The sequence below is a fragment of the Oxyura jamaicensis genome, chromosome 13, assembly GCF_011077185.1.
Source record: "Oxyura jamaicensis isolate SHBP4307 breed ruddy duck chromosome 13, BPBGC_Ojam_1.0, whole genome shotgun sequence".
In the NCBI taxonomy this organism is placed as follows: Eukaryota; Metazoa; Chordata; class Aves; order Anseriformes; family Anatidae; genus Oxyura; species Oxyura jamaicensis.
This window is the reverse complement of record NC_048905.1, coordinates 16283004-16296961: the sequence shown is the minus strand read 5'-3', so window position 1 is coordinate 16296961 and position 13958 is coordinate 16283004. Positions and strand designations below refer to the sequence as shown.

Below are 13958 nucleotides of genomic sequence, written 5' to 3'. Positions count from 1 at the left end.
CCTTGAAGTTGGGTAATTACAGAACCACGGAATAATCAGGGTGCAGTTTCACAACCTCGCTCCTCTAAGCCAGCCCGTCTGGCCTGATGGCTGCCTCGCTTCCCTGCTGCCCCATCCCAGCTGTGGCTTTTCTTTTCCTCAGCCTCTGCCCCCTGTGCCGTGTCTGGGACTTGTCCATGCCCTTCATGAACGTCTTCTGAGTTCATTATGTTGTTGAAAAGCCATCTTTTTGAGGTCTGGCTAGCTTTTTAACTCAGTGGGGTTAAGGGGGTAAAGAGTGGGCTGGTGGCCGCCGGTAGGTGATGTGGTGTAGGCTAACCGAGGGCTTCAGCCTGTCTCTGTGCTGATGAAAATTGTGTTCCTGTTCTTCCTCTCCTGCCCCAGTGCCAGCCAACCGTTGTTTTTTTGTTCTCGTTGGATTGTTTTTCACCTGGGTATTGGCTCGTCCTGCTCTTGCACAATAGTTAGTGTTGGCACAAGGAATGGGAATGTGGGAGAGGAGGAAAGGGCAAGATTATCCTGTTCAGAAAACGCTGTGGATTCAGAGCGGTTTCTGTTGATTATGAAACCAAACGGGCAGTTGTGTCAATGTAATTGGAGGTGCACGGTTAACGAGACCATTGACATGGCCCTCCTCGATTTTTGTGGACCTGCCTTAACCCTTTGAAGTGTCCTGTTTCTCCTCGTCACGTCGCTCCATGGTTACCTGATCCGAATTTCTGGGCGGAAAAAAGTCAGCTGACGTTCTTGCTGATGTTGGCGTGTGCCGAAACAGCCCTTAGGTATGCCTCGAGTGGTTCTTAAGGCTGGAGAGCCTAACAGTTACTTGTTTGCCAGGTTTTGCAATCAGATCCTGGTACCTAAAGGCTCACCATTAGCCTCGCTAGTGCGTGACTATCCGATCTTTGTGGGGGCAGTGCTGACCTGCATGTGTGGCACCAGGGCGGTGTTCGGGCTCTGGGGAGCTCGGCTTCTCCAGGGGTCCCCAAGTCACATTTCCTCTTACCGCCAGGTATTGGAAGCTTTTGAGTTCGCGTTGCAGCGAACAAAAGCAGCTTTCACCGACTCCAGTGAAACATCTAGAGCATTCCACGAAAGGAAGGCACGTGTGAGAAGTGTGCCGATGCTTTCACCTCCGTGGTTTCAGCTGGGCATTTCCACGCCCGCCGTGCAGGCCCGGGGCAGAGCTGCTGGGCCAGAGCTGCTGCCACCAGGGCACAGCTCACAGCCGGGGTTGCCGCGTGAGCGTTATTTGTTCTCAGCTCCAGGGAGGGCCCTCAGGGTGTCTTGGTGTCGGTGAGAGAGGCCGTGAGCCCTCTGATCTCCGCGTGTGCACAGGGGGCAGAGACTGGCTCGGGCCTGAGCGAATGGCACCGTGTGAAGTTCCCTTAGAGGGCACCCTGTCTGCGAGGGGTCGTCTCGGGTGGTGTGGGGGGTCTGGAAGAAAACAGCCTTGAACTCCCAGGGGACCCCGATGCCCATGTGTTGGGGTGCTCAAAGTAGCGAGCAGGAGAGGGGCTGGCAGCCCCCGGCCCGGGCAGGCTGCTGCGCCTGGGGTCTGGAGCAGGGGCTGCGAGGGGATGATCTGTGTGCTCCCCAGAGCTCTTCCCTCAGCCTCTGTCACCCACCTTTGGCCTCTCTTCATCGTTATGTGAAAAAAAAATGGCCTTTGGTCATCAGAGAAAGGACCGTGCTTGTAATTTCTAGTGTTGCTTGGGGAATCCTTTGTTCCTCCATCTTTTTGCACAAAGAATAACTGAGAAAGACATTGTTTCCCAAATTACGTTCTCTCTCCTATTTGCAGCCTTGTGTTACCGTGCTGGTTCTAGCAAACCACTTGTGTAAAGAAATTGTCTAATATTTTGGCTGATTTTAATGTATTTTACCTCGTGTCAGTTGATGAGAAAAATCCTATTACGTGATCACAACGGTGGAAAGTCCTTCATAAGCACGGGTTAGAGGAACCGCTTACCTAGTGTCAGAAGTAGATTATATTTCAAATGTAGGTTCAGACATTATGGTATGTGTTGTGCCACCGATAAGATTTCTTATTTAGTGTTTTAAAAATATTTATGTTTATGGGGATGCTCAAGGTGCTGTATTTTGAAAACAAGCAGCTGTGGGTTTTTAAAAATCAGGCGAGGCCATATTTCAGTAATAGTTAACACGAAGGAAAGGAGCTGACAATAAAAGCACCACTTGAAAAATGTTTAATTTGATATAATTCATTCTTTCTACTGACTGATGAAAGTATATTTCTCCCACCCACTAGCCTGAGAGGGAGGAGCGAAACCAATACTGTATCTCTGCCGCAGTCTGCAAAGGCAAAATGTCTGTGCTATTGCTTCTTCAACTCCCCCCCCGCAGCAAAAAGGAGCCCTTTGGCATTCCCCAGAGCCTGCAGCCCCTGCGCTGCTGGACGTGGCATAGAGCGCTCTTTATGCAAGGAGCTCGAACAGAGTTGGTCCTGTGCTTCCCTCCAACTATTTTAATTGGTAGAAGTGACGTGCAGGGTACTGGTACAGAAATAATGCTTCTGTTTCTGAGTGCTATGTCATGTACTTTATGTGTATTTGCTGTAAGGAGGGCTGGAGGATGATGAAAACGTGCTGATACAGTCTCCTACAGCTCTGTCGGTGCTGTTGAAGCCATTGCAACCTCAGCTGTGGAAAATTTCAGAAATACGAGTGGGTTTTATATGCTCACTCTTACTAAAATCAAAATGGTCCCTGTTGGCAATAGGAGTTCACCTCTCCTGGTATCGTCATTTGAAAAGCTGTAGGTGTGCTTCCAGTTTTGTTCAGAGGCTCTGATTCAAAGCACGTTTCAGCAGACGCCAGCAGCGCTTGCTGAGAGCCAGGGCTGCTCCGGTGCGAGCCAGGCTGCCGTTGCAGAAAGCAGGCGAGGGTGAGACCAGAGGGGCTGCCTGCTTCTCCTGTTGGAACCGATTGTTCCGTTTAATGCAGATACCAGGTCACAGGTCCAGGACTTTATAAAATACTTAATGTTTGAGTGCCTGTTTCCAGTCAGCTTTTGTACTTTCTCTGCTCTTGGAAGCTGCCATCCGGCCTGCGCTGGCCACGAGGAAGGCAAAGGAAGGGGGTGATGTTTGAACACTAAAGACAGCATCGTGTCACGGCCCAAGAAGGGTGTTTTATGCATCGAGACTTGACTAGTTTTGGTCTTAAGGTCTCGTATAGCAAACAGAACATGTTTTCTTTTTTTTTTTTTCTTTTTTTTTTGGTTGTTATTTGGCACAGTTTCAAGCTGAGAGAGGGATGGGCTGCACCAGTAAAAGAAGCCTTAGCAGTTGTAAGCTAGGAACGTGCTGTATGTTAATCTGTGCTTCGGGGTAAAAGGAAGCACTCTCTCTCTCTATCCAGGAGTCAATGGAATTAGGTGAATTTTCTTAAGTTGCTTGTTGTCTGCTTTGCCTTTAATATGGCTTCTGTTTCATCTCCCAGCAGAAAGGAGCAAGGTTGCCTGTGAAATACAAAAATCGTAAGGGCGGCCTCATACATTGTGTATTGACTGATGAGCACTGTGTGCAAAACAAAACTGCCCGTTCACCTCAGGAGTGCTCAAGCAATTAACTTTGCAGGTACTCAGAAGGGTGGCGATGCAGGGATACTTTAAAAAATGGGGTTATTCATGGCCTGCTGGTCCCCCAGCAACAAAACCTTGCAGGTCCCAGATGGATGGTCCCATTTCTTTCTTCGTTCTAGCAGCCATGGAGCTTCTGGTGCTTCATTGCACAGGAAGCTCTAACGCTGCCTTTCTTTTTCCAAAGCTAGTTTATCCAGTTGTCTCCTTCCTTCCTAAGCATTTCTATGAAAATAGATTAGCAGATAGAAAAGGATCCAAACAGAAAACCCTCTGCAGCCGCTTTCCAGTAAAAATCTTCTCGAAACGCAACTGAATTTGTTTACTACAGTGCCTCATCTTAACTATTTGTTTATGTGGAGACATTCAACCAGTTTGAAAACTGATTTAAGTAAACTGTTGCAAGTATCTTTTACATATCTATTTACAGGTTTAAAACAAGTAAGTTTTGTTTCATTGGAAACTTTTCTGGCTGGTTTTACTGAAGAATGCTTGGACACAAAGTTGTGTGTGTTTGGCTATACAATTTAGCTAGAGTGGGATTTTTAAACTGGCATAGCTTTGCATTTTATACCAGTCCTTGTTTATAGTGTATGTACCCCTGCCAAGAAGCCTGCTTCCACTCTGCTGATAGCCTCATGCAGTGTGCCTACTTCGTTCTCTCATTCCCAACTGTGATGTGCATGAAGAAAATTATGCTGGAGGTGTCCACATTAATGTAACTAAGATAAAGATTTCCAAAACTTTTTGTTAAAATGTCTTAAATCAAAAACGGAGAACATAAGCTTTGGGTACTACTTGAAATTTTCATCATCTGATGGAAAATGATGTAGAGAAAAAGAAACATTAAAAAAATCTGTTGTCAGTTTTTCACAGACTGCCTTTTTTTAAGCTTCCCCCTCTTGTAAGAAATGTTAGACAGTGATTTATATTTCTTTCCCTGTTTGTCAGTTACAGTGATGCAGACTGCCACCAGATGCAAGGTAAACCAGCGTCGGCCAAGTTTTGTATGGCCCGGCGGTGTTTGTCAGGAGCTGTCAGGGCTGTTGTGGCAGACACGCACGCAAACACATACGTGTGGTGGTGAAACCCAGGGTCTGGCAGGTACAACAGAATGCCTCCCCTGGATCTGAGGACCTGCCGTGGTTCTCCCAAGGAAAGGTGGGTGATTTCGTCAATAGGAGAAGTCCCCCTGGTTGTGATGAGGAGAGAAAGCAGAGAATAAGAACACGGGCGTAGACAGGAGTGAATCAAGAAGGTGGGCAGTCTGCTGAGAAACCTCGAGGGCGCTGCATTGTTCAGTGCCTCCTCCCTGGTCTGGTGTGTTCCCTTGTACACTGGGCAGCTGGACTGGTCTTGTGGTAGTTGAGCTCGGAGTGGCTTTTTGGGACCAAAGCCAGTATTCTGGTGTTTTAAGTGAGCGCTGAGCCTAGAACTAACTGCTCCAAGTGTCCTCGAGTGTATCAACGAACAGCTGAATAACCTTTCAGTCGCTCTGCGTACCCTGTCCTCAGTAAAAATACATTACCACAAAACCCTTATGTTTGCAATTACATATTGTGAAAAATCTCAGGTATTTGTCATGACTTTGTGGGCTGTAGCGGGTTTAAAGGAAGGTAATGTTTTCTTGACTGCTAACAGTAGAAAACATTAAGTTCCATTTTTATTGCTGCACCAAAAAGTCTGTTTGGTTTCTTGACCTGTATCTTATTTTCTTTGTTCTCTGCTAAATGCAGGCTTGCAAATTATTCTTAGTTGTTTCACTTGCTAGTCAACACCTGCAATAACAGTGGTTTCGTATTTGTTCTACCATAGCCACACTCAACATTCAGAATTGTAGCACATGGATAATCTCCGCTAGAACCATGTATTATTTAAATTATATTATTATCACAATTTAACTATTTGGCATGAAACCATATTCAGATATTTGCACAAGAGTAATGCATACGCTGTAATGTGCGCTTGTCAAGCCAAGGTAAATTGGGAGTAAGAGCAGGGAATGTAACCATTATAATCAGAAGGAAAGGGCACGGGGATTTACTCCTGGGTAAACAGACCGTTTCTGCTGTATTCTTTTCCTCTGGCTGGGAGGAGACCTTCACAACTGCCAAATAAATTCAGTAATCAATGGTAGAATTTAGCTGTAGTAGTTCTAGGTGATATTTCATATCTACTGCAGGCAAAATACCATGAATATTCCAGACCTTATCTCCTAGAGAAATTTACCACAGTAAGACATGTTTAGTCTCCTAAACATGACCGGAGGGCACAGAAATTCTCTCAAGAGCCAGATATTGATTGGATTAATCTTGTCTTCGGCATGGTTAAATGTTATCTTGGACTGAGTATTTTCAGCTTATTTAAGCTGTCGAGCCAACGCAGGCGAATTGAGTGAGATCACCCTGGTGCGTCGAGCGCCTCGCTGGCTCCTTCCACCTCCACCGTGAGGGAACGCGAGGCAGTACGTGTGCAGCTACTATTTACAAGTGTTAATACTGATAAAGCTGTAGGCCACCAGTAATGCAGTAATATTATTTGTTGTGACTCTGCCCCAGTACGCGTGCTGAAGGGATTTCACAGGAGCACCACCGATCCGTGTGGAAGCAGTGGCTTGTAATTCGGGCTGAGGCCTGACCTGGTTGCTGCCAGCAGGCTGCCAGGCCGTCCCTTGGGCCCGGGCTGATGCAGCAGCGTGCAGTGTGTCACCCTCCCAGCCTCCTGAAGATGAGTCTTGTTTGAACAAGCAAGCCTCCGAAATGGAGCACAACTCGAGCCGTGGTAGTCTAGTGATGAAGTGCAGGCTGTGTAAAGCACTGCTCGATCGTGAGGGCTCACGGTTGTTTCCCAGTATGTTGGGAGGTGCGTGACAACATGGATATCAGCACAAGTTGTGTGGCTTTTCCCAACGTCCTGAGCACAGTTTGTGTCACTGGCAGTTTGTACCTGCTCACCTAACGAGGACAGCGGTGGCACTTCTGTGGTCTGGCATCTTCTGCTTCGCGTGAGATTCGCTGTGTGCCTCTGCTTCCCCAGCTGCGGCACCGCTGCCGTGCTGAGCATCTGACCTGTTTCTGTGTTTCTTACATAATCGTGAGAAGAAGCAACAAAACTGATTAGTGTTGTATTAATTTGCTGCAGTTACAACAACAACAAAATCTTTAGGAGCCTAGATCTGCTAAATCAGGAGAAGGAGATGGTATTTTTCCATGGATGGTAGGCTAATCTTGCAACTGGAACAGCTAGAGGTTAGATGAGATTCGGTTAGAAGGGTTTTGAAATCAGAATGGGTGGATATTAGATGTTTTGGTTGCTGAAGTGCTTTTGTTCAGTTCTTTAATGTACATCTCCGCTAATTATGCCACCTGAATAATACATATTTTAAATAGTTGCTTTTAACTGTGTGTAGAGGGTTACCATGCAAACCCTCAAATGAAAGCTTATTAAAACTTTTCATTTAAAAAAGTAATTTACTGACATCAATTATGTTTACTGAAAAGAGGCAAAATGGTTTGTGCTCACTTTAGGAAACAGAGGTAACTCTTCAAAGATTCTTTTATGTGGAATGCTGCAGCATTATATACTGATACACCTTTGTCTCTCTTGTTTTTGATAGAAAATGATGCACCCTGTCGCCAGCAGTAATGCAGCTTTCTGTGGGACCGGCAAGAGCTCTTGCCTTAACGAAGACACCGTGAGGTCTGCTGATCAGTTTGACTTGTATGCCACGCAGCAAAGCAAATACGGCCACGCAGTCAGCCACAAACCGATTGCATGCCAGAGACAAGATCCGTTGAATGAATCACACCTGCAGACCACGAGTGGCAGGAATATAGAGACAAAAGACGAACTAAAGAAAAAGAAAAACCTCAACCGATCTGGGAAACGTGGAAGGCCATCAGGGACCACAAAATCAGCAGGGTACCGAACCAGCACGGGTCGACCCCTGGGGACCACCAAAGCAGCTGGATTTAAGACAAGTCCAGGCAGACCCTTGGGTACAACTAAAGCAGCAGGATACAAAGTCAGCCCAGGCAGACCTCCAGGTAGCATTAAAGCTCTATCACGGCTTGCAAATCTAAGTTATACTTGTGGCAGTGCAGCTTTTCCCTATCCTATGGTGCATAACAGAGGCTTACATGCTGCTGGTGAAACTAGTGGCAAACTCAAACAGCCTAATGAATGAAAGGAAGGAATTAGTAACTCCTTACTAATCTGCTTTACTTTGGATTTTGGCATGTTTCTTGCATTTTATTGTAGCATTTGCATACGTTTGAGTTTCTAGTTTTTATTTTTATTCAAATAATGCCATAGTGTATGGGTGCAGTTCAGTAACTTCTAAAGTAATGTTGAGAGGGCACTGGTATAAAGGGTTTTTTTGTTGTTTCTAAATCATAAATTATTAGCAAGTCTCAACTGATGCATATACCATGGTGTCTCTGAGTAATATTCGTGTTCCTAGTTTTACATTCAGTTTCTGGTAAATCTAGTTTTGTGATTATGCATTAAGTAATTGAAATAAGGAGGATAGAATTAGCTGGCTGTTGGCTCGTGATGTGGCCTATCTCTCAATAAGGAACTCATCCAGATGAGTTCTTACTTGATAAAGAAAATGCTTGGGACTGTTTAACTAGTAACAACTGCAAAATTCTGAGTTCCTGTGTGTTTTTTAAAAGGAAGGAATAGAAAGCAAGCTATGTTTTCCACTCCTGCAGGAGTTTCTACAGACCTCGAACAGATACTTAGAAACTTAAGAAAACAGACCAAAAAACAACCTTTTTTTTCAGTGTTGATGTCAGGTGGCTTTTGTTTCTGGAGCTGTAGCATTAAGTTGATTTCAACTAATGTTCCAAAAATGTTTTTGAAAGGATTAAAGAAAGCTGAAAGTTTGTGCAGCGCATTACAGCTTCACAGCGCCTTATTAATGCAAGCTCATTTGCCTTTAGGTGATAGCTGTTCTTTTTGATATGCTGATACAGGATTCTGCTCTGTAATTTTGAAATGCCTGATAGTACGTATACCAAACCACAAATAATTCTTTAAAATTTGAAATATTTTGTAAGAAATTAAGTACTGTTCATTCTAGTTACGCACTCGGTTAATATTAAACAGTACGTTCTTAATCTGTAAATAGCTATTTACACTGTTTTTTGCCTTTAAAATCTGTGCTTAGGTGGCGACAGTTTAATAGCTTTTAAAGTATTAATCTATAATGTTTACAAATTAAACTTTTTAAATAGACACTGTTGCCAAGTTTTCAGACTTAGTATTGCCAGATATTCCTGGAACTACAGATATTTCATTGTTTGACACTTATACTATATTTAAGTTATGGAAGGTTATGTATCTACCAAAGGACACCATTTTCACGATTTATAAAAGCAAACTGTATAGCTGATGCAAACAGGATGCAGTTTACTGCACTGCTGGACCCCAGATATAAAGTACTTCATAGGAATTCATCTATGCATGCAAGCTGAAAAAAAATGTTGTTGGTTGACTATAAATACCTTTCTTGACTCAAACTAAAACCTTCCCTCCTTCCAAAAGAAATGTTCCATTTTTCAACTGGGCGTGTTTAATTTTTTTTAAGCGTGAGAGTGTGTGTGTGTGTGTGTGTGTGTGTGTAAAACATGTGCACATACTTTAATCTAGACTCCAAAAAAAAAAAATCAGTCCTCAATGTTGCATATTGTGTGTTCTAAATTTATTTTTACTGGAATTAAAGCGTTTTTTCACCTGGAAGAAAGTTTAAGTTGTTTGAAGTAAAATGTGACTTTATGGTAAATTTGCAGCTTCTAATATCTGGGGTGGGAATATATACAGCTTGGAGATCTGGGGAGCAGAAGAAAATGGGTTAATTAGAGCTTGTGCTGATTGAGTAATAGTACTGATAATTTTTGTTAATGTAAATGCTATTCTGGCCTGCTGTCATTTTGATGAGAACTCTTGATTTCAGTGATGACAACTTAAGAAACAGATGTCATGTTTCATACCTTTTTTATCAGGAAAAAAGCAGCAAGCCTTCAGGTGTTCCAGTGATGCCTAACACATAATGAGCTGGACTTTATGCTGTACTTTACAATAGGTGTGTTGAATTGTTTTTGGGGAACTGTGTATGCACTGGCAACTAAGACAATGAACCTCAACTGTACTGGATGGCTCCTTAGTCGATACACGAACTAATGGCAGCTAAACTGCTACTAAAATGGTTTCTTCATGCTGAAGCTATGAAATCCAGTTACACGTTCTGTTCCTCAACAAACTCGCAAGCCTGAAATTTAGCAATCTTTCTCAGAACGATGTCACTTCTGACACATGCAAAATGCTAACGTGAGTTAATTCACCCTCAGGATCCGTGCTGTGTTGGCTGTTTTTAATCATGATTTTTCAACAAAAGACTGCTTTAAGTTCTTTCCTGAACTCAGCTGGGAAAGCAGTCCTCTTCAGCTGAATGTAGTAACTACAGGAGTGTCACACCTCGCTGGCAAGGAACATGTTGCATGTCACCACTGTACCTTGGAGAAACTCCACTTCTTACCTCCTTCTGTTTATCCCGTTTGCTCCTGTTTCATTTCTCACTTGTGCATCTACTCAATGGTGCTGTGCTGTGTGTCGGGAGATAATGCAGATGTATTACTGTTCTGCTAGTATAATGAATTTTGTATTCAAGTATGCTGATGAAATAATGAAATCATCTAAGCAATTTCTGTTCATTACAGTGTTTATTAATTATATCTGATGAAATATAATCCCGGTAAAAAAACAATTAACGTTGTCAATTGTGAAATGATGAGCATAAAGTAGGAAAGTGTTGGCAGAGTCTGTAAAGGGCTGCTTGGCACCCGAGATTTAGCAAGGAGACCAGAAGTGTGCTGCTGGGCATTTCCCAGTTCTGGTTTATTTGACATCTGACCGTAGCTTACTGGTGCCAGGCTGTGAGGGGATAAATAAAGAAGAAAGAGATTCAAAGTGAAAAAGGAATGGAATTTTTCAAATACTTCTGCTTTGCCTATGTATAATCTAGAGAATACATTGTGCTTTTTTTTTTAAAAAAAAACATTCTTCTTTCCACCATAAACACTGAAACAGCATGTTAATGCCTAAACTTTATTAGTACCAGTGGGAAAACTGGCCTTTTCCCCCGTAGTATGAAAACATAACTTGTAAGGTAAATCGCTTATTTTATATGATATATCATAATTCAGCTATTCATAAGCTAGGATCACCGTTGTGTGTTAACACTGTTCAGAAGATCGACATGTCAAGTTTGTTTTTTAATAATTTCTTTTAATTATCAAGTTCCTAACGTCTTATTTATACATAAAGGAAATGTATTCGCTTGCTATTATTCCTTAATGATGCTATACAAGTTCACTGTTTAATATACATATAGTAACTACTATTCAGTTTCTGATTAAATTTACTTAAACTTAAACCAAATAATTTTGCTACTATAAAGTCTTGCACTGGACATATTCAAGATGCTAGCACCATATTTTGGCAGAAATAAAACAGATACCATCAGAAGTGGCTAACTTTGATATTAAATATAGTATTTTTAAAATCAGCTGTTAGCCTTGTCGTTAAGGCAATGTTCTTTATATCTTGGATTTAGTTTAGCCTATTCAGAATAACTATGTATCAAGAGCCATTAAAGATCTCTGTTCCGAATGAATATATTTTCATTTCGTCTGAAAGAATTCAGAGTTTGGTCAGGACAAAACCAAGCCTTGTCAGTGAAAAGTGATGTGAAAAGAATTACTTGGAACTACAATACACAGAGTAATTCAGATGTGAATTGAACTCCCTCCCCCATTTTCGAAGAGCTTTAAAAGGCAGAGAGCAATGTGAAGTCATTTGTCTGATGGCTTCATTAGCTGTGACTCTGCCGTTCTTTGTTGTATGTATAATAACGTTTCATGCTATCCCTAGAGTTGACAGTTAAAACAATTGATAATAATCGTAAATACTTTGAACTGCAAACTTAATTTCTGACCACAAAAGAAGTTTATTCTTCTCTATTTTAATGCATATATTTTAACACTGCTTAAATATATTTATGACTTTAGTAGAGATTAGACCTTTCTCCTTGTGATTTTTTTTTTCCAAATAGGTAAATCTGTATTCTGAAGTTTGAACCACTTTATGATATTTTAATCTTTCATCATTTGCTTTTCCACAGGTTTACTTTGGGGGAAACAGTAATCTGTTCAATAATTAGTATCAGCACCCTGTCCTCTGCTGTAAAAAGCCTGATTAGATACTGTGTATGTTTTTATGTCCATGAACTTGAGCTACTCGTGTGCAATTATGTGTATGGGAATGGAGTAGTGTTCATGATCTGTATTTACATCATCATATGGATGTATATTTATTAATAAAGTTAATACTTTAAAACCTAACATTTTCTCTCTCTCTTTTTTTTTTTCTTTTAAAATATTTTTTAAATTCTGGCTTAAGATTCCTATTGGCAGCATATCAGACTGGTAACTCTAACTTTGTAAATGGAAATGCAGTAAGTTTACCATTTGTTCTCCCGACATCTCAGTCATAGGTAAGTGTAAAATGTTAAGGTACAACTTATACAGATTTTGCTTAAAAATCAAACAATCTGTTCTGCTTTGTCCCTTGTCTCCCTGAAGTGTAACTGAATCTAGCTACGACAGACTGTTTGTGCTTGTGTGGACTTAAAATGCACAAAGAATCTGTGAGAGTTGGAGGACCACTTACTGTGCGATATTTACATTAAATAAATAAGCCCACCCTTTCAGCATGCTTTGCTCTCTGAATTTCACGTGAGACGCCTATTGCTTATTACAGGCAAATCCCATCATTTGCATGAAGGCAAAAAGCCTGAATGAGTTGCCAGGTACCAGAAAATAGAGGAATGTTCCTTGTTTTTTAATTAATTGAAAGTGCTACTACAGTAACTACAGTAGTAGTTCTTATCCCTTCACTCAAATAGGAGAAGAAAGGAGGAGGGGAGTGATTACTGTGTATGAATACGTAGTAAGTTGTTAATTTTCTTCCTATCCATGTGGGAATCAGTTTGAGAGTACTTGCACACTAAACTTTTATTGGAATGGTGGTCATTCACTATTCATTGAATATCATATTTATCCCTCCATCCTAGCAATATTCTGGTTTATTTTTAGTGCTGATGTGCTCTGCATACAACTGAACCCCTCTTTTTACCCCTCTACTGAAGATGTTCAATAACTATGTGGCACGATGGGCGGTCTGATGTATGCAAAGCTACAATCTGGTTTGCTAGGACTGCTTCCTTTCCTTGCACACTAACAGCACCCATTTTCTCTTCCACATACTTTCGGAGACCCTGAATATGTCTAGTACTGAAACATTTCAGAAGCCATAGTTGAAGCTACTTTACAGACTTCAAGTTGCTTTTAATCAGACATGCGTTTTGGTTTTGTATTGTAAATATTTTTTAATTTATTTTTTTGGATTGTAAGTGGCTTTCAACAGATTCATTTTACAACAGAGTTAGACTACAGTCTGTTGTAGTTTTGGTCTAAAGATCAGTTCCTGGATGTGATTTCTTGAAGGAACTAATTTTTGTTTGTTTGTTTGTTGTTTTTTAACAGAACCTTGAGCATTGGATGTTGTCATTGATAAACGATATCATGCAACAATTCAGGCTTTTTAGCTGTGTTGCTTTTCTGCTTGCATGATTGTTGTGTTCTCTGCTGTGTAATAAACTGGAAGATAAAAATTGCAATGCGATCTGCTCCCTCGGTATACAGTTGGCGTGCGATGCCAGGTGCAGCGTTTCTGATGACAGAACCAGTTTATGATTTATTCATGCAGACAGACCAGCAATGTTGGGTTGTCAGCTATGCAAGCTGGACGTCTTAAAGGAAGCTTTAAGGTGGTTATATCTTCCTGATAATTCCATTTATGTGTATGATGAGACACCAAAGCTTGCTTTGGGGCTGGACTGGCATCTTTATGCTTTTGGGAAATACCTGTCTCGACGGTATCTCTTCAAGTAGCTCAAGTAGTACAGTGTGAGTTAGCAATGTCGTATCTATGCGGTATGTTAGCTCAGTGGTGTGTCTTTTTGGACCAAGACGAATGAAAATAGTTTTAACTGTTAATCATGTAAAGCTGTAATAACTAAAAGTAAAGGGCTGACTTGCATTGTGTGCTATTTTTATCAGAGTTCTGCCTGTGGCTCTGCGTGTATTGTTTAACATTTGAGAGAGGTGGGGCCTGACCATACCGGATTGGCAGCCTGAAAGCTACTGCCTTCTGCAGCTGGCTGTCACCCAGGTTCCCTGCATGGCCTAGGGATGGCAAGGGCTCATTTTTTCCCATCAGTGGATACGTGG

General features: G+C 41.8%; 1 protein-coding gene across 1 annotated transcript; it reads left to right on the top strand.

Annotated features, from left to right (window-relative positions):
- The first annotated feature begins 7198 nt into the window (after window positions 1-7198).
- Window positions 7199-12008, top strand: C13H5orf24 (chromosome 13 C5orf24 homolog). The gene is made up of 2 exons (XM_035338468.1): window positions 7199-7649; window positions 9612-12008. Exons 1-2 carry the CDS (start codon window positions 7223-7225, stop codon window positions 9650-9652), a joined length of 468 nt encoding a protein of 155 aa, XP_035194359.1. The 5' UTR covers window positions 7199-7222; the 3' UTR covers window positions 9653-12008.
- The last annotated feature ends 1950 nt before the right edge of the window (window positions 12009-13958 follow it).